General features: G+C 46.5%; 1 protein-coding gene and 1 pseudogene across 1 annotated transcript in view; one reads left to right on the top strand and one right to left on the bottom strand.

Moving 5' to 3' along the window:
- Nucleotides 1-9: 9 nt before the first annotated feature.
- On the bottom strand, nt 10-1395 carry LOC119039683 (protein YIPF5-like; annotated as a pseudogene).
- A 642-nt stretch (nt 1396-2037) lies between these two features.
- NEK5 (NIMA related kinase 5) overlaps nt 2038-23624 on the top strand; it is a 48434-nt gene continuing 26847 nt past the window's right edge. The window contains exons 1-8 of the mRNA XM_053665468.1: nt 2038-2125; nt 3601-3739; nt 10124-10220; nt 14737-14834; nt 16688-16771; nt 16860-16930; nt 18087-18173; nt 22293-22347. Coding sequence (XP_053521443.1) covers nt 3623-3739; nt 10124-10220; nt 14737-14834; nt 16688-16771; nt 16860-16930; nt 18087-18173; nt 22293-22347 — 609 coding nt within the window. The 5' untranslated portion in view covers nt 2038-2125; nt 3601-3622. The remainder of the gene's footprint in view (nt 2126-3600; nt 3740-10123; nt 10221-14736; nt 14835-16687; nt 16772-16859; nt 16931-18086; nt 18174-22292; nt 22348-23624) is intronic.

The raw sequence follows: 23624 nt of genomic DNA, 5'->3' as shown, positions 1-23624 counted from the left end.
CTTTAAGAAAGGTTATCAGCACTGTGGGCAGTTCCCCACCGTTGATAAAAACCCATCAAAAACATCACAATATAATTTACAAGGGAAAAAGGGTGTTTTTCAAAGGCTGCAGGAACAGGAAGGAAAGAGCACTTCTTTTTGGGGATAAGCACAAACACTTAAAGCTAGTCATATGGCAGGTAAACGCAATGCAGGGTTCAAAAGCTCTGTAAAAATGAACAGAGGCACATCTTTCCTTCCGCTGTTGCACAAGTCCAGTGGGAGACCTGCGTGAGGCCTGCGCTGTAGCAGTTTGCTGGTCCAGTGTCAGAGTTCGAAGTCCTTTTTGTGTATTTGACCCAGTGATGTCCACCTCCCAGATCATTTCAGTTCAAAACCATGGAAATTAGGAGAAAGACTCCATATGAAAAAGCACAAGGATATGCTACTGGAAGTTGATGCCCTTGCACGACTCATTCAGAAATTTTTAAAAATTTGAAAACATATGCAGGGTTTTTTTAAGATTTTTATTTTTTGACTTGAGAGAGAGAGAATATTGATTCGTTGTTCCACTTATTGAAGCATTCACTAGTTGGTTCTTGGATGTGCCGTGACCTGGGACCAAATCTGCAAACTTGGCCTGTCAGGGTTCTCTCACCAACTGAGCTACCTGGCCAGGGCCAGAAATGGAAATTTCAGAAGCAGGAAAACTACGCCATCCAAAGATTCCATCAGTGAGAATGATTCCTACCATTCCTTGCAAAGAAAAATATCACTGCAAAGCTGGAAGGAGACAGTATGTAAGGACTCTTGCCACACGAGCAGATGAAACACCAGCCATGCCCGTGAAGGTTGATAAAACCTGGACACCCAGCTGCACTGACCCCATACACACAGCCGAGCTGGATTTTGCCAGCCAGTGACAACGTGGCCCCAGAGGCCTGGGTCCTGCCACATCAGCCTCATTCCAGTTGCTGCCATCTGCTACTTTTCATGCACGTAACCCTGTTAGTGTTTTGTGCCAGATGTGGTCACAATTGATTCCTAATTCTTCTAGCAAAGGAGGCTCATTCTCAAGAGTTGTTTCTGTAGACTGGCTGAGGTGTAGTGGAATTGAATGCCCGCGCTGGTGGGAAATCTGCCCCCTGTGTGGCGTTTGTGGCCACAGCTGCATCACGTTGGCAGGAATGAAGGGACGCACTGTGCGTGGTCATAGCCAGCATGCAGTTTGCAGTGGGGTTCTCCACTCCCTCCATAATCACAGGACCACTGTGATTGGTCATCAGCGCTGTCATTTGTCTGGTAGAAATCCGTGTTTAAGTTCTTAAAGCCTGACATCGCTTTGAGAGATATTCAGCTTTGACATCTCTCAAATGACAGATGAGGACAAAAAGAACCTCTGGACTCAGCTTAAGACACTAAACTGGCCCTGTTTCTCCATGTCACAGGCCAAAGAACGGCTAATCTTTTTCTTTTGAAATAACTGATGGTGAGTTTGAAATTAAAATGCTATTTAGATTCTATTGGCTGTGTTTTCTGTAATTTCTGTTTCCATTTCTGTGTTTTCTGTGTCTGTCATTGCTGGAAATGACACCCTTTTCAACTACTAAACACGCGCTGAAACGTTTTAGCAGCTTGATGCGCCCTCTGCATTGGGGAATGTGGGGTAGGGCCCGCGCTTGCAGGCCGCTGGGGGCAGCCAGTTTCAGGGCCCCACCAGAGGCCGGCAGCCGGCCCGAGGATTCCGTTCCAAGTCTCCATGTCCGGACAGTGTTTGAGACCTTGCCCAAGACACTTCCTGTCTCAGTTCAGTTCATTTGTAAAACTGGGCGTCTGCTACCTTGCTGGGTTGTTGCAAACAGCAGAGATAATCTGTGCAAAGCCTCTGGTGCAGGAGAGGTGTGCAGGAGAGGTGCTGCTGTGTGTAAGCAGAGGAGGTCCGAGCTAAAGCAACGGGAAGTGACACTGCTGGGTCTTCAAACTCCCTTGCCTCCCACCCCTCTTCCGGGTGGACGGTGTGGACCGGTCCTCCCAGGCTCGACTCCTCTGCCCCGCCCACGTTCCCTGGCGCAGCTCCGCCTGGCTGTCGGGACTAGGCGCTCCAGGAACCCTGGTCCACCTGAACGCCTGTTGCTCCGTGGAGCAGGTATGCAGCGGGCGGGCCACACCTGTCCCTACCGGAGCCGCCCCCCCACCCCCGTGCCACGGGAGCCCCAGGGACAGGGATGGAGCCCATACGCTGCAGAGGGAAGCGGTCTTCTGTGCCTTGGTCTCCATGGCAACACGCCGCGCTCAATTCCCGGGCTCCAGCGAGAGCCCTGGCACCTTCCGGAGTGTTCCTAAAAGAGAAAGATTTTCCCCAAACCTGGGGCTTTCCCCCCCTGGTGCCACCTGGGCGGGAGCGGGCAGTCCGCCGGTTCCCGAGCTGCCGCTCCTGAGTTTTGATTCCCTACCTGCCTGGCTCAAAACTCGGGTGTCGGCAGCCTCATGGGGTGCCCAGCTGGTGCCCAGGCCCACCCCACCCAATCGTCCCCCCTTCCTGCCCCTACACAAAGTCGTCAGAAACGTAACCGGCCTGCTCGCTCAGTTCATAAAAGTTAGCATTATACCCGAACGCTGGTATGAAGGGAAATTTAAGGAAACAGTACTTTATTAATGAAGTCGCATTTCCATCTGCAAATGTTTGGTGCTGTAATAAGTACCGCTGATGTTGAAGGTGATGGTCTCGGGGACCAGGGGCAGCGTGGCCAGTGGCCGCGGGACTTCCCCCAAACGGTGCACAGTTCTCGGTAAAGTTCCAAACAGAACAAAGTGCGAAGCCCGTTCCAGGTGCCTCAGCCTCCCCATACGCCAAGGTTCCGGGTCCCATTCCTGGTCAGGGCACATGCAGGAATCAACCAATGGATGCATAAGTAGGCGGAACTAAACCATGTTCCTCTCTTCTTAATGTCAGTAAGTTTAAAAAAATTAAAAATTTAAGTGTAATCAAGCCTTGATTTACGTGTAGTTGCACCCCTCTAAAATTCTTAATTACAGCTATGTAAAAAAAATACCTTGTATTTAGATGTAAAATAGAGTTGGGCTCTGGCTGCAGATAAACGGATTTTTCCACGGACATGAATGTGTGGGAGACTTTCTAATGTTGTGGGACCGTGGGATAACTCGCGGACCATCCCCCTGTCATCCCGGAATTTTAGTATCCCACGCCCCCAAATGCTTCTAAATGCCGCAGTGTCTCTCCATCTCTGCAGAGAAGGGGTGGGGGGGGGGGGGGGGGGGCTCTCCAAAATTACCAACTGTCCCCTAGGGGGCAGCACTTCACCGCCGAGAAAAGCTGGACTGCAGACCTGCACTGGCAGAAGGGCATCCCTGCTGTATGGAGGGGGCGGTGCCAGAGCGCAGCTGCCGCCCAAGTCTGATCTCCAGCCCACAGAGAAGCTCCGCCGTCTCACTTTGGCCGTTACCTGTGGCCGCCAGGAGAGTCATTTGACTGTGTACTGGGTGAGGTTGGAAGGAAAACTTTGGCAAAATGAGTTCTTTTACTTTCGAGTGACCGATTTTCTGACTTTTGTTAACGTTTGTGAAAAGTGCGCAAAAGCATTTCATCTCTCTAAATTTCAGGAGCCCGCGTGCACTGGAGACCATGGATAAATACGACGTGATTAAAGTCGTGGGCGAAGGTGCCTTTGGGAAAGTGTACTTGGCCAAAGGGAGACTGGACAGCAAGCCCTGTGTCATAAAAGAGATCAATTGTGCAAAGGTACAATTAAGAAGTGCAAATTCCTGCTCACACTCAGGGGCATATTCAGCTGGCTGTTAATCCAGTATGAAAAGGAAACACAGTTTTTGTTGTTTTGTTGTAATTTTTCTTTGATGTTCAATTACAGTTGTCCCTGTTTCCCCCCCATTACTCTCCCCTGCCCTACCCATCTGCCCCCTCCCACAATTTTTGTTGTTTTGTTTTTAAAAGTATGAATGAGTGGACTCTTGTCAACCTCCTAAATCCATTATCCAAATGACAACCAATGATCTTACTTTAGGGGAAAAAAAGATTAAAGAATAAAAAGAGAAGAGTTTCTGTAGCTGCCTTTTCTGTTTTGCCCTAGGGTGGTGCACTTTCTCTGTCTTACCTGTTTTTTTATTATTATTATTGCTTTATTTTTACTGTTTACACTACCGCAGATGTCCCCACCCACCCCCCTTTGCCCATTTGTGTCCCCCTCCCCAACCTTGGGTCATCCTATGTTCTTTGACTAATTCCTTTACCTCCTTTCCTCCACTCTCCCCTCCCACCTCCCCACTCACAGCTGTCAGTCTGCTCCATGTTTCCAGGCCTCTGTTCTGTTTTGTTCGTCAGTTTGTTTTGTTCATTAGATTCCACATATAAGTGAGATCATATGATATTTGTCTTTCACCAACTGGCTTATTTCACTTAGCAGAATGTTTTCCAGATCCATCCGTGCTGTCACCAAAGGTAAGATTTCCTGCTCTTTCATGGCCAAGTAGTGGTATTCCATTGTGTAAATGTACCCTGGCTTTTTTATCCACTCATCTACTGATGGGCACTTAGACTGTTTCCAGACCTTGGCTGTTGTAAATAACACTGCAATGAACATAGGGGTGCATATATTTTTTCGAATTGGTGTTTTGGGGTTCTTAGGATATAGTCACAGAAGTGGGATGGCTGGGTCATAAGGCAGTTCCATTTTTAATATTTTGAGGTATACCGCCTTCCACAGTGGCTTCACCAGTCTGCATTCCCACCAACAGTGTACTAACGTTCCCCTTTCTCCACAGCCTCGCCAGCACTTGTTGTTTGGTGATTTATTGATGATAACCATCCTGACAGGTGCGAGGTGATATCTCCTTGCGGTTTTAATTCACATTTCTCGGATGATTAGTGACATTGAGCATTTTTTCATGTCTATGGGCCATTTGTATGTCTTCTTTGGAGAAATGTCTATCAGGTCCTTTGTCCATTTTTAATGGGATTATTTGTCTTCCTGGTGTTGAGTTATATCACTTCTTTATATATTTTGGAAATTAACCCCTTACCAGATGTATCATTGGCAAAGATGTTCTCCCACACAGTGGCTTCCATTTTCATTTTGTCGATGGTTTCTTTAGCTGTGCAGAAGCTTCTTAGCGTGATGTAGTCCCATTTGTTTATTTTTCCTTTGGGTTCCTTGCCCTAGGAGATGTATTGGCAAAAATGTTGCTACGAGAGATGGCTGAGATTTTACTGCCTATGTTTTCTTCTAGGATTTTTATGGTTTTGCAGTTTACATTTAAGTCCCTTATCTATTTTGAGCATATTCTTGCATATGGTATAAGTTAGTGGTCTAGTTTCTTTCTTTTCTTTTCTCTTCCTTCCTTCCTTCTTTCTTCCTTCGTTCCTTTCTTTCCCTCCTGTCCATCCTTCCTTCCTCCCTTCCTCCCTTCCTCCCTCCCTCCCTTACTTCCTTTCTCTCTTTCACTCTTTTGCATACACCTGTCCAGTTTTCCTGACACCATTTATTGAAGAGATTGTCTTTACTCCATTGTATGTTCTTGCCTCCCTTGTCTGGCTGTCTTATGGCATTCAGGTCATCTCTACAAGGAGGTTTCCCCAAAACCAGCCTCAGTGACTCCTCATCACACCACCTAGTTTTGCTGGGTTTTTCTTTTCTTTTTACCTGCCCCTTCCTTCCTTCCTTCCTTCCTTCCTTCCTTCCTTCCTTCCTTCCTTCCTTCCTTCCTTCCTTCCTTCCTTCCTTCCTTCCTTCCTTCTGTTCAAGAGGGAGCCACCAGTCAAATGTAGCTGTGGGCATACTTGAAATATGGTTAATGTGACTGGAGAAATGAATGTTTGCTAGTTCATTTTTAATAACATTTTTAATTGCTTGGAATTACTTTGCTCACTTATGTCTTCACTTGTTTGTCTGTCTCCCTTAGCATGCTTGTAACAGAGTGAAATGCCAGCTCTGTCTTAATTCTAGCCTGTGTATCTCCCATGGCCTTCAGGCTAACAGCTCCTTCTGTAGATATTAACTGGAGGGACCCTGCCGGAGGCTTGAGTTTTTGCAAAAACAGCCCCTTGTCAGAAGGTGCCGAGGGCCCTCACCCACCTCTCACCTCACTCCTCCTCTCTCATCTTGACATAAAAGAAGCCTGAATTCTAGGCTCGCTTAAGAAGGATTTGTAGAAGCCATAGGCAACCCCATCTTCTCAATCTGGGCCTTCTCAATCAATAAACTTTTTACTCCAAACTATGGTGTTTTTTAATATTGGCCTTTTTTTTGTAGCCTCGAGCACAGGAAACTTGTACCTGTAACACTCAGAGCACCTGGCACATGATAGGTGCTCAAAAATACTTTTTGAATGCATTGAATAAGTGAAGGAAAATCATTTATTCTTATTAGTCTAGTGATTTTTTAGAATAATTAAATACCTTTCATTAAAAAGGAATCCTTTTTGCTAAATTCGCTGTGGTCCATGTTTATGTCACCCTCTCTAGCGATGTGTTCATCTCAAAATACATGGAGACAGCAATCTCCATTGCGTGCGAGAACTAATTTCAGGGCTGGTCTTGTTGGTTGCCTCCTAGAAGATTTGTAAGCGAGAGCAGCAGGAAAAAACTTCTACATAATGTGTGCGAAACGTAGTACTCACGCTGCCCAGTGCAGACAGTGCCGCTGATGGCACACCTAAAAATGGTTAAAATGTTGTAAACTTTGTTATATTTATTCTATCACAATTTTTAAACTTGCAAAGAAGAAGGAGGAGGAGGAGCAGGGGCAGTGAGGAGAAGAGGGAAGGACCTGCCCAAACTCACATTAAAGCTCAAAGTATAGATGATCGGCTCCCGAGAGAAGGCTCTATTTACCAGCGTAGACCCCTTTCCATGGATCTGTGGCTGCTTCTCCGGAGGTCCTCTGATCCTCGTGTCCTGTCCTGCTTCCTTCTGTGACATTACTCCGCTCACTGTGTTGGTTTCTGTGACAGCACCTCCTCAGACCTATCTGTCTGTCTGTCTCCTCACCCTCTGTGTCCTTCACCAGCTCTCCTCACTGTTTGTACTTTGTATAACCACCGCATTTCAGTTTACCACTAAGCAGATCGCTCTGAAACTCTCCCCCCAGCCCTGTTACCTGCCAGAACCCTAGCCCTGCATTTAATCTGCCAGCTGGCTCTCAAGGAATGTCTCCCTCAGGAATCTATTTTCGCATAACACACTGCCCTAGACCTGGTGGCTTAAACAATAAACACCCATTATCTCGCGGTTTCTGTGCATCAAGAGTTACGGGTGAGGCTCATTGAGGACCATCTTGGAAGGGATCATAGTCGTGCCCCAAACAAAGCAGAAACTCTTCTCCTTTCTAAGCCGGCCAGCGTCACCTGCTGTGTGCTGCACTGTGTTAATGACACCAATGTCCCCATGCTGTCCAGGCTCAGAACCTGGGGGTCACCTGTGAAATTTCTTGCTAAATATCATTGACCCTGTTTCTTCCTCAACTCTGCTTCCTTCCTGTGGCTCACGCCCCAGGTTACGTGGATTGCTTCTCCAGGCTCCTACTTTTCTGCAGCACAGTTTTTTGTTTTTTTTTTGCAGCACAGTTTTGATGGCTCTGCGGCCATGCCCCCGTCACTGGGGCAGAAATTAGAAAGGAAAAGAGGGCTCAGCTTGACTGCATAAAGACGTGAAACTTCTGTGAGAATATCAAAGTAGGGGAGAGCAGGTGGGAAGGTAAATCGGTACCATCTGCAGGGGATTTATCCAGATTTATCCAAGCCTCGGAAGAAACCATTGCCCATATGCATTACCAACAAGGAGTGGTGTCCACACTGTGCTGTAAAGATGAAAAAGATTGGGCCACACCACACTGTACATGCGTGGGGGGCAGGTATACCATTAATACACACACACACAACATTAGTAGCAGTTATTGCTGAGTGGCAGGCCTTCACCTCTGTCATTCTTTCTGCATGGTCAGAAATTCAATATGGAGCACATATTATATATTATGTTTTTAAAATTATGAGGTGTATTATTTGTATAAGCATAAAAAGCAATCTTCATGTTGAAAAAGAAAATGAAAAAAAAACCCCCACACACATCCTAGGGTCCAGTGGTTCTACTTTTGAGAGTTTATTCCAAAGAAATACCCAGAAATGTATAGACAGTTAGGAAATGCCCACATGACAAAAAGACAAAAAAGACACACTCTTTTTGCCTGGGTGGAATCTGAGATTCTTAGTGAACTTTTTGCAGGGACTTTTATACTGTTTCAGTCTTCTCATCAGTTTTTTTTTAAATCATCCATGTCCAACTTTAGTTCATAAGCAGACACTGCAACACAGGAGAGGCTAAGCAGCTTGCTGAAGGCCATGCGGCCAGTCAGGCACGAGCCCAGACTCCAGCACGTGAATTTACTCAGGTGCTTTGCATTGTGCCTGGGAGACTCGTGCTTGTCTTCGCTGCTTTTGCTTCATTTCCTTCTTCTTTTTAATTGCTGTTCTGTGACGGTTGTCCCAGTTTCCCCCCTTTTGCCCTCCTCTGCCCAGCACACCCCCACTCCCCCAGGCCATCCCCACACCGTCAGCCACGTCCACCGGCCGTTCATACATGTCCGTTGACTAGTCCCTTCCCCTCCTTTCCAGCCTTGCCGCCCCTTCCCCAGATTAGTTCTGACACCCACTCTGACTTGTTCCAAATTCCGTTTCTACCCTCCTCTTCACGTCCCCTTCTGTTTAGTTCACGTACAAATCCTTCTGACCCCAGCTCCTGTGCTTCTCCGTGGGGCTCCTCCTTCCGAGAAGGTGGAAGGCGGCCCTCCCGTCTCCAGCCATCAAGGTCCCACTTGGTCAAGGCTGAGCTCGAAACACTGACCTCTCTTCCTCTGCAAACGCCAGAGCTTCTTACCGGCACCACTGTGGTGGCACCGATTGCCTTCTGCTTCAGCAGGCTTCAGCTGTTCATCCTGTGTCCCCTCCCCCTTCTTAAATGGTGTGTCCTGCACAGGCAGAATCTGGGTTTGTGTGTCCTGATATTCCACCCAGCACCTAATAATGCTTCACATCAGCAGGCGGTCAAGCAACTCTTGCTGCGTAAATGATTCGACACACAGCTACTTTCAGCTCTGCCATTCAGCTGGTGCATCCTTAAGAAGTACAAATCCATTTTTTCCCGATGCTAAACATTTCATAGATCGTCAGATGAGAGTTGTCAGAGTTATCTAAATATCACTTATGAAAAATCAGTATACCACATTAGGTGATTCTGTAAGACAAAATCGCACATTGGCAATAACTCTTGCAGCCCAAGAATACCGCCCATCAATAGCATAAATAGCACAATGAAACAGGAGAGACATTGTTTAGACATTCAGACCGAGTCACTTTGGCCAGACTAACTTACATTCTCTCAGCAAGTACAATAAATTTAGCACAGCCACTGACAACACGGTTTTAGGGCAGCCTCCCAGGCTTCCAGCCAGCCCTTCCGGTGCAGCGCCCGCGGGGACGTGGTCTTGAGCTCGCCGCCCCCGCTCGCACATCACACTTGAGACAATTTTAGTTCGTGATTACACTTGTTCACATATTTGTATCAGCCAAACGCAACGCCACTGATGACGAAGGTTAACAATTAAGGCAAGTTCTTGAAAGTGTATCCTCGTTTGTTTAATTGCATTTTTACTCACCCCTTCCCATTTAAATTTTCTCATTATTTTTGCCTCGTGTGTGTGTGTGTGTGTCCCTTAATTTACTCTTATAATTATACCTGATCTCCCTACTTTTGTCTTTTAACCCTTGTGGTGGTGTTAGTGTTGGCGGATCCACTGCTTTTATTGTGTGTTTGCCTTTGTCACTGGGGATTTTTTCCTTTGTGATTTTTTTTTAAATCACAGTTTCTTGTTCTTAAAGAAGATACTGTAGCATTTATTGTAATACTGGCGTGGTGGTGAAGAACCCCTTCAGCTTTTTGTCCAGCTGAGCTTTCAATACAGCAAAACTTCACCAGAAATATTTATTGACTTATTTTTTGTTTATGATTTTCCACGACACACCACTGGACCCTGGAGAACTGTAGGCAGGAGGGAGCAGGAAGCGTGTTGCTGAAAGCAAGTCATCTTCACAGACTGTTCTGTCTCTTAATATCATTTAGATGCCCGTCCACGAAAAAGAAGCCTCCAGGAAAGAAGTCACCCTTCTGGCGAAGATGAAACATCCTAACATTGTAACCTTCTTCAGTTCGTTTCAAGGTTGGACTTTCTCGCATTCCTAGAGTATTTCGGTAAAGTATTGGCATGCAGAATTCTATAAAAGGTGTGTTCCTGAGAATGGTGCGTAGTGTTTGTGAATGGGCTCATTTTCCCATTTATTTACATTGTCGTCTGAGACGTAATCTCTATCCCTGCTCCAGGGAACGTCCGCAGACAGCTCTCCTAAGCCTTTTTCCCATCTCTCGTTAACTCCTCCTCCCCCCGCTAGTTGATGGTTGGTGTGTGAGCTTTGCGCACTAACGGCACCCACATCGCTATGGCTACGAGACTATGCGTCTGTTTCTCATTCCTTCCATGCCGGCCGTGGGTGGTCTGGGGTCTTAAGTCTGGGGTCCAGGCTGAAGGGGCAGCCCAGACGTGGAGCACACTGTTCTTTTGGGCAAGACACCCGCGCCCACCACACCGCCAGCCTCCGCCCTGCTGGGGTGTGGCATGGCCCTCCTTTTCCCTCTGGGCTCACCTTCCTGTCACAAAGCAGCTGTGCAAGTAACCTTGATAATGAAGTTGGGGGGAGTGGGTGCTGCCCGTGGGACTCCCCCATGCCTGCAGCAACAGGTTGGGCTGTCCAGTCCTTTTACAGAGAGGCAGCTAACAGCCATGCACCATGGTCGAGCAAATCACAAAAACAGAGGGGAAAACTGTAAGGAGGCAATCCCTTCAGCTGCAGACCTAAACCCAAGGTCTGCTCTGTCTGTACTCGTCACCCGGCTCCAAAGGTAGGCACAAACAAAGCAGGTGATCCGATGGACATGAGAATAGCGTCGCTCAGAGACCATTCAGTCACCCAACAAACGTTTATCCAGTGCTTACTACATGCCCGGCGTTGGTCTAGGTGTCAAGAGTAGAGCAGTGAGCAAAGCAGGTGAACACGCCTGTCCTCATAAACTTGTGTCCTAGTGGGAAGGGACAGATGACAAACACACACAGAGCGTCAGGTGTTTATAGGCTGTAGATGCCCAAGTTCACCGGGGGTTAGTGGGGAGGGGGGGCAGTGCAGTCCCAGCTCAGCCCTCAGCACAGAGGGCGCTCAAAGGCACAGGCCGTGAGAATTCAAGAGCAAGCGCGCCGCCCAGATATCTTCAAGCACCATCAGGGGCTTAGGCTCAGTAAGCCAATAAACATACACTGTATTTTGAGCTTTTACACTGTGCGGTCACTGTGTTTCTTATCAAAGAAAACCACTGAGTTCAAAATGGTTCTCTGTGTACATTCAACTGCTGGGCATTCGCAGGGTTTCTGAGAACCTTCTGGGGTCTTCCTGGGAGCCAAGTGGACATGGACGTGAAGGGATTCTCGGAGAGCAGAAAGTGTAGAGTCGGGTTTTTATTCGCCCTGGAGAAAGGAGAGGAGCGTGGTGTGGGGGATTACACCAGCATCCACAGGGTGGGGGCTTTGAGTTTTTGTTGGATTAGGGCAGGATTACAAAAGGGTGGAGATTTCCGTGGTGCGGCCCCTGGGCAGTTGGTTGTTAACACAACGGTTTGTTCCGATGTTGTCTTCCTGCTTTCCAGTCATTTCCAGTGTTGGGGACACAAGCTCAGAAAAGTCAAATGGCCGTCAACTTTAACAAGGTCACCAGCCTGCTGGGCAAATGGTGCCACAACAGCACACGGGACTGGCTTTGTCCTTTCACACAGGAGCAGGGGATCCCCTTGGGTCAGAAACTTTTAGGGGGCAGCCCCTAACTCTAGTGCCCGCATTCCTCCTTGCTGACCCCTAACACCGTCACCCCAAGATGATCTTTATTTTCCTCATTATTTCAGCTGTCACTGGGACTCCTCCACCTGGCCACCTCCCCCTGGTCCCAGGCATTCTCTGAGCTCACAGTTCAAGTGACAGCCTCCTTTCCTGATCCTGCCTAGTGCTTTGTGCTTGTGTTGACTGGTCTGTGTATCGCTGCTTGTGTAAGCACTTACGAGCTGGTGTCACACTCGTCTCCCTTTCGGAGGACACTTGCTGGATTCTTTTGCTCGCCACTTGATCCTCAGCATCTAGCACATAGTAGGTGCTCACTACATGTTTGCGGAATGACTCCATGGACGGGACGCGCCCCTTTAACAGATTGGAGTATGTCTTTTTACCACGCAAAATGGATATCTGAAGACAGCATTTCCCTGGATACTCTGATCAAGTTAGAGGTCATTTTTATAGTGTCAGTAACCTCTGCTGAGTGTGCTTGTATTACAAGCTGAAATTGTCTTATAACAGCTCTTTTATTTTTTTTAAGTTAGAGAACCTCTGTGTTTAGAAAAACAAGAGCTATTGTGATGCCTTTGAGTTTGCCTGGAAGCTTGTTGGGACTTGAAACACCAGCTTACCTGAGAGCCCCCAGCATTCTCAGGGCACCTGTCATGGAGATGAAGCCTCCGCTACCCTCAGAGCACGCCCCGAACAGAACCCCAGCTCTGGTCCATTAAATGTTTGTCTGGGGGAGTATGGAAGGGTTACAGCTTTGAAGCAACGTACAAAAAATAAGGAGGATGTAAGGAGATATTCCCGAGGCTGAACTAATTCCACTTAAATTCCTCCAGTAAATATTTATCAAGCCTGTATCAGAGACCAGGCATGTTCTAGGTCTTGGGGGTGTATCTCCGTGAATAAAAGAGGCAACAGTCCCTGCAGGGTTGTTTTCTGCTGCTGCACAACGATGACCACACGTTTAGTGGCTCTCACCAGCTCCCACGAGTCACAGCCCCACTTCCTCCAGGTGGGAAGTCTGGGATCGACGCAGCTGGAGTCCCTGCCCAGGGTCTCTCTCACACAGTTGAAATCTGAGGCCCGAGTTCTCTCCCACGCTCGTTCAGGTTGTTGGCAGAGCTCGTTTACTTGCAGTTGGAGGGCTGAGGGGTCTGTGTTTTTGCAGGCTGTTGACCAGGGTGTGGTTCCGTGCGCATAGAGGCCCAGTTCTCTCTCCTTCCCAGTGGCCCTGTAGGAGGCCCTCTCCTGCTTGGAATCTCACACTGCCTGTGTCCCCGGCCTCTACACCCAGACATAAATGGCTCCTGCAATTCAGTCAGCCCGCCTGGATAATCTCTTTTCCTACTGACGCAAAATCAGCTCACTGGTAACTTTCATTATATCAGTAAAACCCCCTTTGCTAACATAACATAATCCTGGAAGTGATACCCTGTTACATTTACAGGCTCTGCCCTCACGGGGAAGGAATGAGGTGAGGTGTGCACACTGGGGCCTTTTGCAACCTTCTAGCTCTGGCTGCACAGTTTACGTTTTGGGGGGGAAGGTAGGGAAAGACAGGCAGTAGGATAATAAATGTAAACACAGCACACACCATTTAGATCGTATGTTAGGAGGTATGTTGTAAGCGCTGTGGGAAAACACAGGAGGGTGAGACACGAGTGGAGGGGACAATTTCAGACAGGGTGGTCAGGGTGGGCTTCATTGGGGAGGTGACATCTGAGCAGAGACTGGAACAGTCCTGGGAAGGCTCACGGAGTCACCACGAAGGCACGAGGCAAGGGCACACTGCAAGCCCTCTGATTGGAACACCGAATATTCTTTCTTCCACGGGCTACCCTCCTTCATTACTTCCAGCTTCTCTCCTTTAGAGTCGAGTGAGAATTTACGGAGAGTCTGCACAAGCTTCTTAAAGCCTGCCCAGTGGTTTTCCCTCCCAACGTGGGAGTCACTGACTTCCTGGCTCTTCACTTTTACCGACTCCTTTAAGGCATTTGTGTAGCTTTGGTAGAAATAATCACATCTTTCTTTTCCCATTCCTGTTTCATCGGTTGTGTAATACTTACGATAACGAGCGTAGTTGATGTACACAGACTTGGGGACGGGCACAGTGATGTCAGTGACAATCGGCAGGGGCTGAGGGACTGGGCACACTGCGTCTGCCTCGCAGCCCCCAGTGGCCGGCTGCAGCAGGCCCATGAGGCCGGGCTGCCCCTACCTCTAGTGTAGGCCAGGCAGAGGGTGGTTGGAAGAGCGGTTATTCTCGACAACGTGGTTGAATGTGTCATGTTAATAGAAGTTTATACCCAAGTTCAGAACGGGTCTGTTCGTCCTTCCAGGGGTGCTGGGAAGGACTCACAGCGGCTATTCTGCTGCGGGCTTCTCATCTCTTGCTGGAATGTAGCCAAGATTTACGGAACTGTCATAAGCTGTGAGCGGTGCTCTAAGCATCCGACGTGGCTTCACTCAGTTAAATCGTTAAAACAATCCTAAGAGGAGTTTCTATATTACTATATTCATTTCACAGATGAGGCACGAGGCACAGAGACATTAAAATAAGTTGCTTACAGTCACAGAGTTAAGAAATGTAGGTGTTGAAGCAAGATTAGAACCCAATCTATCCTGATTCTCCAGCAAGAGAATTTCAATATGTGCATGTATGAAATAGATTAGTATATACTAATCTATTAGCATATACATTTTTTCTGTGATACTCTCCATCTTCTCGAACTTGAAAGACAAATGATCAGTAAGCACCCACAATGCTCCCGGAACCCAGTGGTGGCCCCTTCTCTTGCAGAGAACGACAGGCTGTTCATCGTGATGGAGTACTGTGCCGGAGGGGACCTCATGGGAAGGATCAGCAGGCAGCGGGGGGTGCTGTTCAGTGAAGACCAGGTAAACAAACACTCCTGGTCGGCCTTTCCATTTCATGTGGGACGATTACATTTATCATGCCATACGTCATGGACTGTGTTTAGGTGAAGCATGATGTCTGGTAATGACTCCAAACCGCAAAACAGTGGTCAGTACTCTTGACAGATTTCGTCCACAACATGTTTGCAATTGAACGTCTGTTGAATGTCTTGTTGAGAGTAAAGTTTGCTTCCGAAAAGAGAATGTCTCTTATTTTTGACAGTCTCATGTAGAATGCCCCTGAGATCTATTTTCATGGCTTAAAAAACAAATCTGAGTGTGGATGTTCCTTGGCAGTTTAAAAAATAGCTATAGGTGCGCTCCTCTTCCTCTGAGTGTTTGGTGCCCTGTGTTGAAACAGCCGTCCTGCTTTGCTGGGCAGGATAGAAGCTCTTCTTAGTGGTGGCCTTTTGTTTCATTGGTTATAAAGAGAGAGGAGCCAAAAGGTGAGGAACAGTGGCCTCAATTCCCATTTTTTTCTTTGCACAAACACTTTTTTTTCCCTGTACTCTGAGTTTCCTTTGGACACCTCTTGGAAGGAGACGGGTATGTGTGTGGAGAGGAATCGGAATCAGGCCTCGTGTGGTTGGTGGGAAACGCCACCGGCCTTGAGCAGTGCCCAGGAATGGCCCAGCGTCCTCTATGGCTGCTTGTTTCTTTGTTGTACTCTAGCATTTGAGAGCAGTGTGCCCATGTGACTTCTTCCTAGAGTTAAAATGTCAAATTTAGAATGTAGAAATGATTAAAGAATCAATATCTCTACCCTCTGCCAACTCAATCTAGCATTTTTCCTATGCTCATTCACATTGTATATTAAATGCCATATTTGTGGAAACCCTGGTTCCCCTGTAGGTATTATTTTGCCATATTTTATTAAAAAATACTTTTCTCTATAAAATTTTGAATTACATTTCCCTTTGTTGGGTAAGAACTAAAATTACAACTGAACTGTACTATCTGGTATATAGCTGTTTTCCTATTGTTTTCCTCTTTCTGTATACTTTGGCAGACAAAGAATGAATGAAATTTTAGAATAGTTTAAATAAATCTCTATAGGCATGGAATACATTTTACTAAAGTGGGTCATGTCCATTTAAGGTAAGTAATGCCGTGACTAACAAAATTAAGCTCTAGCCCTGGCTGGTGTGGCTCAGTGCACTGGCACCAACCTGGGGACCAAAGGGTTGCCAGTTCGATTCCCAGTCAGAGCACATACCTGGGTTGCAGGCCAGGTCCCTGGTAGGGGGTGCACTTGAGGCAATCATATATTGATGTTTCTCTCCCTTTCTTTCTCTCTTCTTTCCTCTCTAAAAATAAATACATAAAATCTCTTTAAAAAGATTTTTTAAAAAAGAAAAGAAAATTAAGCTTTCAAAAAATTAAAAGTAACTTTTTGTTTGTATGTTCTGTACACATGTAGGTATTTCACTAAAAACTTTATAACCTCCCATTCTGTCCATTCCTTCTTTTTTCTTTCTCTGCCCTGGTACCCCTTCCACTGAAAGAAAATCGGTGGCACCAGGGTTATCAGGAACCAGGGCTGTTTGTCCCCCGTCCTGATGCAGGTGGCTGCCTGGTGTTAGGAGAAAAGGAAAAGGCCAGCTGCCTCCCTCTCTGTTCTGCTTTCATTTGTCTCGTGTTTGTGCAGTTCCCTCTGACACCAACACACATGGCTTGCTTTTCGCACCTGCATTTTGCTAGGTGATACATCGATTGGCTTCATTCTGATAAACGTACAAACTTAAATATGCCACTTCCTGCTTTTTGCACATTATTGTGAAGATGCTTCAGTGACACCAGATACTCACAGGTTTTGTCTTATGTTCCCTCGGCAGATTCTGAGCTGGTTCGTGCAGATTTCTCTGGGACTAAAACACATTCATGACAGGAAGGTCTTACACCGGGACATAAAGACACAGGTAACAGCTCAGAGAGAGGACAGGGACAGGACTGACCTTTCGTTTTCTTGAAATCTCACAAACAACATGGCATTTTCTACACTTACAGAACATCTTCCTTAGCAAGAATGGAATGGTCGCAAAGCTTGGGGATTTTGGTATAGCGAGAGTCCTGAACAAGTAAGTACTTTAGAACATTATTTTTTTCTATTTCTAACAGGCAAATATATATATGTATACTTGTGATATATATATATCACAAGCAAAGAAATGTATTAAAAGCTTGATTTCCAAATATTTTTGATAACTGTTTTTATAAACCTATTAAATCATTCAGATGAAAAATAAATACATCATTCAGATGGTACTTTATCTGAGATGAAAATCCCCAAGACAAATCTTGGCATAATGGAATGGTCGTGGCAATGTTTACAGTGTGATCTAAACTTATCAAATGAAGGTGGACGGGGCAGGGAAGAGCAACAGTGGGAAATTGGGACAATTATATTGAATAACACTAAAAACAATTTTAAAAGTATACTGATAAAATGAGCTATAACTTTAATGTACATAAAGCTAGTGAGAATTTAGTGAGACGGCCAAGTTCACGTGTGCCACGGGGAATATATAGGTGGGACTGCTTTGGAAGACAATTTGGTGGTGATATGAACAGATTTTTAAATGTTGCATTTCTGGTATTTTGTCCTAAGGGGATAATGTGAAATTTGGAATAAATCATTGGGAAATTGTTAAATGTAATAGAGCTTGCTCTAGCCAGTAACTGAATATTATATTGCCATTAACATTCATGATTTTGAACACTTCTTAATGAAGTGAGGAAATATTTGTTACATCAGGTAAAAAAATGGAATTCTGAGTTTTAAATATACTGTGATCACAGTATTGTGAAAAATATGCATGGAGAAAGGTAGGGAGGAAATATATCAAAATTTTAACAAAAAGACTCTGGATAATTATTTTTCTTCCATATTCTCTTTCATATTTTCCAAATTTAAATCACAAGAGTGCATCTCTCTGATCACTGAAAAGAGGGGACTCTCCCAGTGTCTGGGGAATCACCGTAACATGACAAGCATATCTCTGTGTGGGGGCTTTAGGCCCTAAAAATTTTTTAATGTGTAGATTTTGGGGAGCTGAACTATAAGTTGAAAAATCAACTATTTTTATTACTCTATTATAAATGTACAATCTGTTTTTTATTTATTTTAATACGTGCGTCAAATTTTATCTATTTTTATTCTTGTGTGTTCATATCTTAAGCCCTTTTTTACTCATAATAAGCCATGTTATTTTACTATTTAATATAATTTACCAGTTCTATGGAACTTGCCCAGACTTGTGTTGGAACACCTTACTACCTATCTCCAGAGATCTGCCAGAACAAAGCCTACAACAATAAAACATGAGTGGCTGACTCCTGGTTTGAAAGTCTCAGAAAAATCTGATGGACTCTCCTATGGTACTTCTGTGATTTCATTTTCTTCACGTGTGAAATGAATGTCCCAGTGACTGTCTCTGCCACTTTGGTGTTCCCGGAAGCTTTTGAACTTGCTTAGAAACAGGCAAATTCTCTTTATTTAAAGGTACCAGGGAGAGCCAGGATAGTGTTGAAAACTGCAGGCATTGTGACGTCTGTCTTTGTGTCTGACGTCCAGACTGTTCCCAAAGAACAGATTTCCCTCCACCCTCACAGTCCTTCTGGCCGGTCTAATAACCAAACAGACATTGAGACCGATTAGCAAGAGAAAATAACCAAATTTACTGCATACATATGTATGGGAACCCCACACATGAGAGGGTCAGAGACCCCACACATGAGAGGGTCAGAGACCGAAAGAGAACACGGGAACATAAGCCATTCTGAGCTAGGGATGAGGTGAGCTGCCTGAGGGGTAAGACAAGGGCAGGCCTTTAGTAAATAGGAGTTTGCATGGCCCTACAGATAGGCCAAAAGAAGTTATCTTTGGTAACAGGTTGTTATGAGCTGGGCCCCTAATTTAAGTTCTCCTAGGTGCCCGAGGGGCGGGGCAGACGTTTCTCTTGAGCCTGTAGCTAAAGTTGCCTTTAGCTCAAAGTAATCTGCGTACCACTGAGTCACATCCTGGGGTAGCTCCTTCTGAACCCCCACCCTACTTTCTAAGCACTGTTGACTTCATTGCAGAAAAGTGTCCCGGGTGGGCACCGTAGAAGGCATGTGGTCTGGTGACAGAGCACTGGGTTAGGAGCTCGGGATCTAGTTTTAGGCAGGAGTTCAGAATGAGTCCCCCCAAACTGTGCTTCTGTGGTGTGTGCATTATTTTTGAGCGAAAGGCAGCCAACACCCTGTGGGCTCAGTAGAAACTTCTCTCCCCACAATTACGAAGAAGAATTTAAATTAGGGGCCTTGCCCATGATAAGTCACCAGAGATAACATTTTTGACCTATCTGTGGGGCAAGGCAAACTTCTGATTACTCAAAATCTGTTCTTATCAGCCTGCAGCTGGCACAGTGGCACATTCCATGCCCCCAGGCAAGATGGCAGCAGGAGGGAGCGTTACGCTGAGTGTGGGCAAGGCCAGCGAAAATAATTGGTTAAGGGAAAAGCCCTCCTGCCCCCATTCCAGCCCTTGACTAGGGGTGCGACCAGGGGGAGGTGGGTACAAATGCCACAGAGGTCAAAACGGTGGCAGAAGGAGGTCCTGTGTCAGAGAACCATGTCAGTCTAGCCTGGGGAAAAGAAGGGATTGGTTGGGGAGCCAGACCCTTCTGGTTCATGGGGAATTTGGGCTGAGAAAAAGCACCCGGCTTGGCCCACACGGGTAACTGATGTAAACCCAGGGGAAGGACCAGACGCTCTCCTAGCCCACCTTGCAAAGTACAGGCCGATGCGTTTGCAGAAACTTGCAGCGCTGCCAACTATGTGGCTGGTGGCGGTACCAACAACACAGGCAGACTCCAGGAGGGAGCCTGAGGCTGGACACCTGCCCGCTTAGCTGCCTTGGGCTCCAAAGGACAGACAAAGATGGAGTGGGAATTCCGGGCACTGCCTTGGGTTTTGGTCTTGCTGGGAGTGGCCGGGTTTTGCCTGTATTTTGTGGAAGAGATGAGCCTGCCATGCTCCCGAACTGTGCAGCATTCGATAAAGACCTCTTTCCTTTCTCATCAACCGCTGCCTCTGGCATTTGCCCATGGGTGGTGACAGGCAGCTGAGCCCCCACTTTGGTTCGGTAACACAGTGGCTTTCCTCCCCTCTGAAACCCCAAGGTACCTTACCTCATCTGTAGCTCAGAATGTCGTACACACCTCATTTTCTCTTTCTCCCTCTGAGCCCTTCATATACCGGGGTTCCCATATGTGCATATGTAGTTAAATTTGGTTATTTTCTCCTGTTTATCTGCCTCATGCAGATTTAATCATGAGACCAGCTAAAAGAACCTGGGGGGTACCCAAGAATTCCTTCCTTCCCCACCCTTGGCTCTGTCACCCACTCGACCAAGTCAGTTGACCTGTGACAACGAGAGTGTTGGCTAGGTGATCATTGACGTGTCCTCCACCTTTAGAACCCAACTAGTTTTCAGAGTCTAGTTCCCAGGAGTGATATTAATACACACAGTGATGAAAGATGAAGATGGGGTTGTTTTTTTACCTCTATGTAAGGGGAAGGAAAAAAATGTCCCTTCTCATAGCGTGGCTGCCATTGGAGCCGGTTGGACCAGCAGCGAGCCTGAATTCCTTTTGCGAGTTCATTGTCCATTTGTGTAGGGAAATACCCAAGGGCTGTGTGGTCGTTTGACTGTGACAGATAAGTAGAAAGCAAAGCCCAGTTGGTAGAGATTTACAAAAAGAATAGCAAACATTTGTCTGTCTAATTGGAGCAGAGGCCCTTTGGGGCGCAGTGCCCTGGTCGAACAGGAGGGCTGTGCCTGCAGCTCAGCAGGGACGCTGCAAGCGGAGGGCTGGGTGGATGGGCAGACTGTCCGGAGCAGCTCAGTGCTGCTGCCGGCTGGGAGCCCTGGGTTAGCCGCACTGTTTCGTTTCCTTGGGCTATTTTTTAAGAATTTGGGTTAACATTGGAATATGTTGATCGGATGCTTCTGAGAATTAGAGGATTTTTGCAGCCATCGGCTGCTCCCTGTAGACCAGGAAAACCGTTCCCAGGCTCACCGCAGCTGCCACCGTGCACTGGGAGGCACACGGCACACACAAACGCTCCCTCAAAGCCCCAGGTGGCTTCTTCCTTCCCCGAGGGGCAGAGGCACTGCCTGGGCCACTGAGGGCGCTCGGGGCACAGGAGGAGCTTGGGCCTGGGGAACACGACCAGGTCGACGCAAAGTTCTGGGTGGCGGTGGAAAGTGGTCATGAGTTTCTAGAAACTCTAGGAAAAGTCCGGAAACCAGTTAGAAGTGGTTTCCTACTTATTTATTCCATACGCAAACTTTAGCGTCTCTCTCTCTCTGTCCCCCGCACACACTCAAAGGAAGTACCGCCAAACAGTGGAGCCGTTTACCTTATTTGCTGGAATCCTTCCTGTTTTGACTTTAACTTCTTACTTTCTTGACTTTTCATTGTATATTTTTTTGGTCTCTTAGATTAATGCTTTTTGTTCTAGAAGGTAACTCCTTATTAAACCAATCACGTAGAAATACATAGGTGTGAGAAAATGGGGACAACTGTAATTGAACAACAATTTTTAAACAATGTGTTTTTTTTATTGATTATGCTGTTACAGCTGTTCTATTCCCCCTTTATTCCCCTCCACCCTACCCCTCATCCCCACCATCACCCCCCTTTAGTTTATGACCATGTGTCTCAAGTCCTTTAGATTCTATATTTCCCATGCTATTCTTGCCCCCCATCTATTTTCTATCTACTGTCTATGCTACTTATTTTCTGTACCTTCTCCCCCCTTCTCCTCCTCCCACTCCCCTGTTGCTAACCCCTCCTTGAGATCTTCATTTCTATGTTTCCACTCCTGATCTAGCTGTCCTTTTAGTTTGCTTTCGTTTTAGGTGTGGAAGAAATAAATAAAAGATAAATACTAAGTACCAAAGAGCAACTCTCCAATCGTATATTATATGCACATTTCCCAAGTTCATTGAGCACCAGATGCCATGTTCCTCACTTCACATGCTTCTGATTCTGTCCGTAGCTTTGAGTAGAGTGTGCCTTGCTCATCAACCAAACTCTACCTCTCGAATCAGAACAAGTTCATGTTTGAGCCCTGCCTCCCTCTGCCACATGCTCAGCATTTCATACACATTTTCTTTTGGGCGCATGAGGTCAAACTCAGTGTTGGGCCATCGGTTGGTAGCAAGTTTGCACAGTTTCTTTGTTAGGATTCTGACAAACTAGATTGTTTTTATTTCACCTCTTACGTTAGTGAGAATGAGCATTGATAACGTATCTGGAAACATTTCTAAAAATTAGGCAGCCTGTGTAAACCTGTAAAGATACACTAATAGAAGGAGACACTGTAAGGATAATAAGGCTTTTGTTAAAAACTGTGGATAATTTCTACCATGTAAACTCCTGTCTTCTCCAGGGACATTTGGTCTCTTGGCTGCGTTTTATACGAGCTCTGCACACTCAGGCATCCTGTAAGTATGTTGATCATTGGATTAATGTTTAATTATTGAAACTATATAAATTAAGTTGACTTCTGAGAGAAAAAGATTAATGTTTGGTTTAACTCGAGTGTTAAAAATTAGGTGCACATGTCCTGGCTGGGCGGCTCAGTTGACTGGAGCATTGCCTGCACCATAAAAGGCCGCGGGCTGGTCGGAGCACCTAGGTTTCGGGTTCCTTCGTGGTAGGGGTGCATACAGGAGGCAACCAATGGATGTTTCTCTCTCTCTCCCTGCCTGCTTCCCTCTCTCAAATCAATATGAGTAAACATCCTCTAAAATTTTTTTTTAATTATGTGCACTGGCTATTAAGAAGAGTGATAGATCTGTATAGGTTGACATGGAAAAGTGTCCAAGTCGTATTATAAAGTTAAAATCCCAAGGTGGAGAATAGTGTATGTAGCATATTTCCACTGAAAATAAACTGTGGGGATATATATAATCAGCAAAGGAAATGCATGGGGTGCGTGGGGTGAGGCTGTAGGAACAAGCTTCTCAGAGGCCTGGCCCCCAGAGGCACACAGGATGCCCCGATTCTCCCAGCAGCAAGTTGTGACAGCAGGTGTGAAATGTCAGGTGCCAGGGAAGCTCATTGGAGACTCAGTGCCCGGGCTTTGATTGCAGACTGGTCACGTAGGTGCCCTCTGCCTGGCCTGCACCGCCCTTGCAGACGCCTGGGGAGAAAGCAGGGGTTGGACCTAAACCTATCGTTTCCACAAACAGTGCAGGCGGAGAGAGCCACGCTGAGTGGGCGCTGGTGGGGACTGTCTGGAAATCTGAGTTCCCAGATGTCGGCCAAAGGACAGTATTGTAAATAGGCCTTTGTAAGGAGAGCGTTGGTCTCAGGCCTGCTGTGTCAACCGTTTTCTACCCTGCCATCACCATTGTCTTCACTGTTATTATCGGCCGGTAAGGGTCTTACCCAAACCTGCATCTTTAATGCCACTCCGTGCTGCTGAGCGTTATGACTGACGTCAGCGATCCAGTCTGGGAAATGAGTCCGCAGGAGATTTGGTCGTTGTATGGACATTACGGAGTGCGCTTACACAAGCCGAGGTGGTGCAGTCCCCTCCACACCTCGGCTTCGTGGTGCAACCTGTAGCTCCTACTGCAAGGGGTGCTGTGGGCGGTTGTAACACCACGGTATTCGTGCACCTACACAGCTAAACATCCAAAAGGTACAATAAAAATAAGATACAGAAGATGAAGTGTGTGTTCACCTGCATGTGGGTGGGTAGGAGGTGGGTTCC

The sequence above is a fragment of the Artibeus jamaicensis genome, unplaced genomic scaffold (genome assembly GCF_021234435.1).
Source record: "Artibeus jamaicensis isolate MK-2021 breed Jamaican fruit bat unplaced genomic scaffold, CSHL_Jam_final contig_415, whole genome shotgun sequence".
Lineage (NCBI taxonomy): Eukaryota > Metazoa > Chordata > Mammalia > Chiroptera > Phyllostomidae > Artibeus > Artibeus jamaicensis.
The sequence above is the reverse complement of the archived record's forward strand: the minus strand, read 5'-3'. Positions and strand labels throughout refer to the sequence as shown.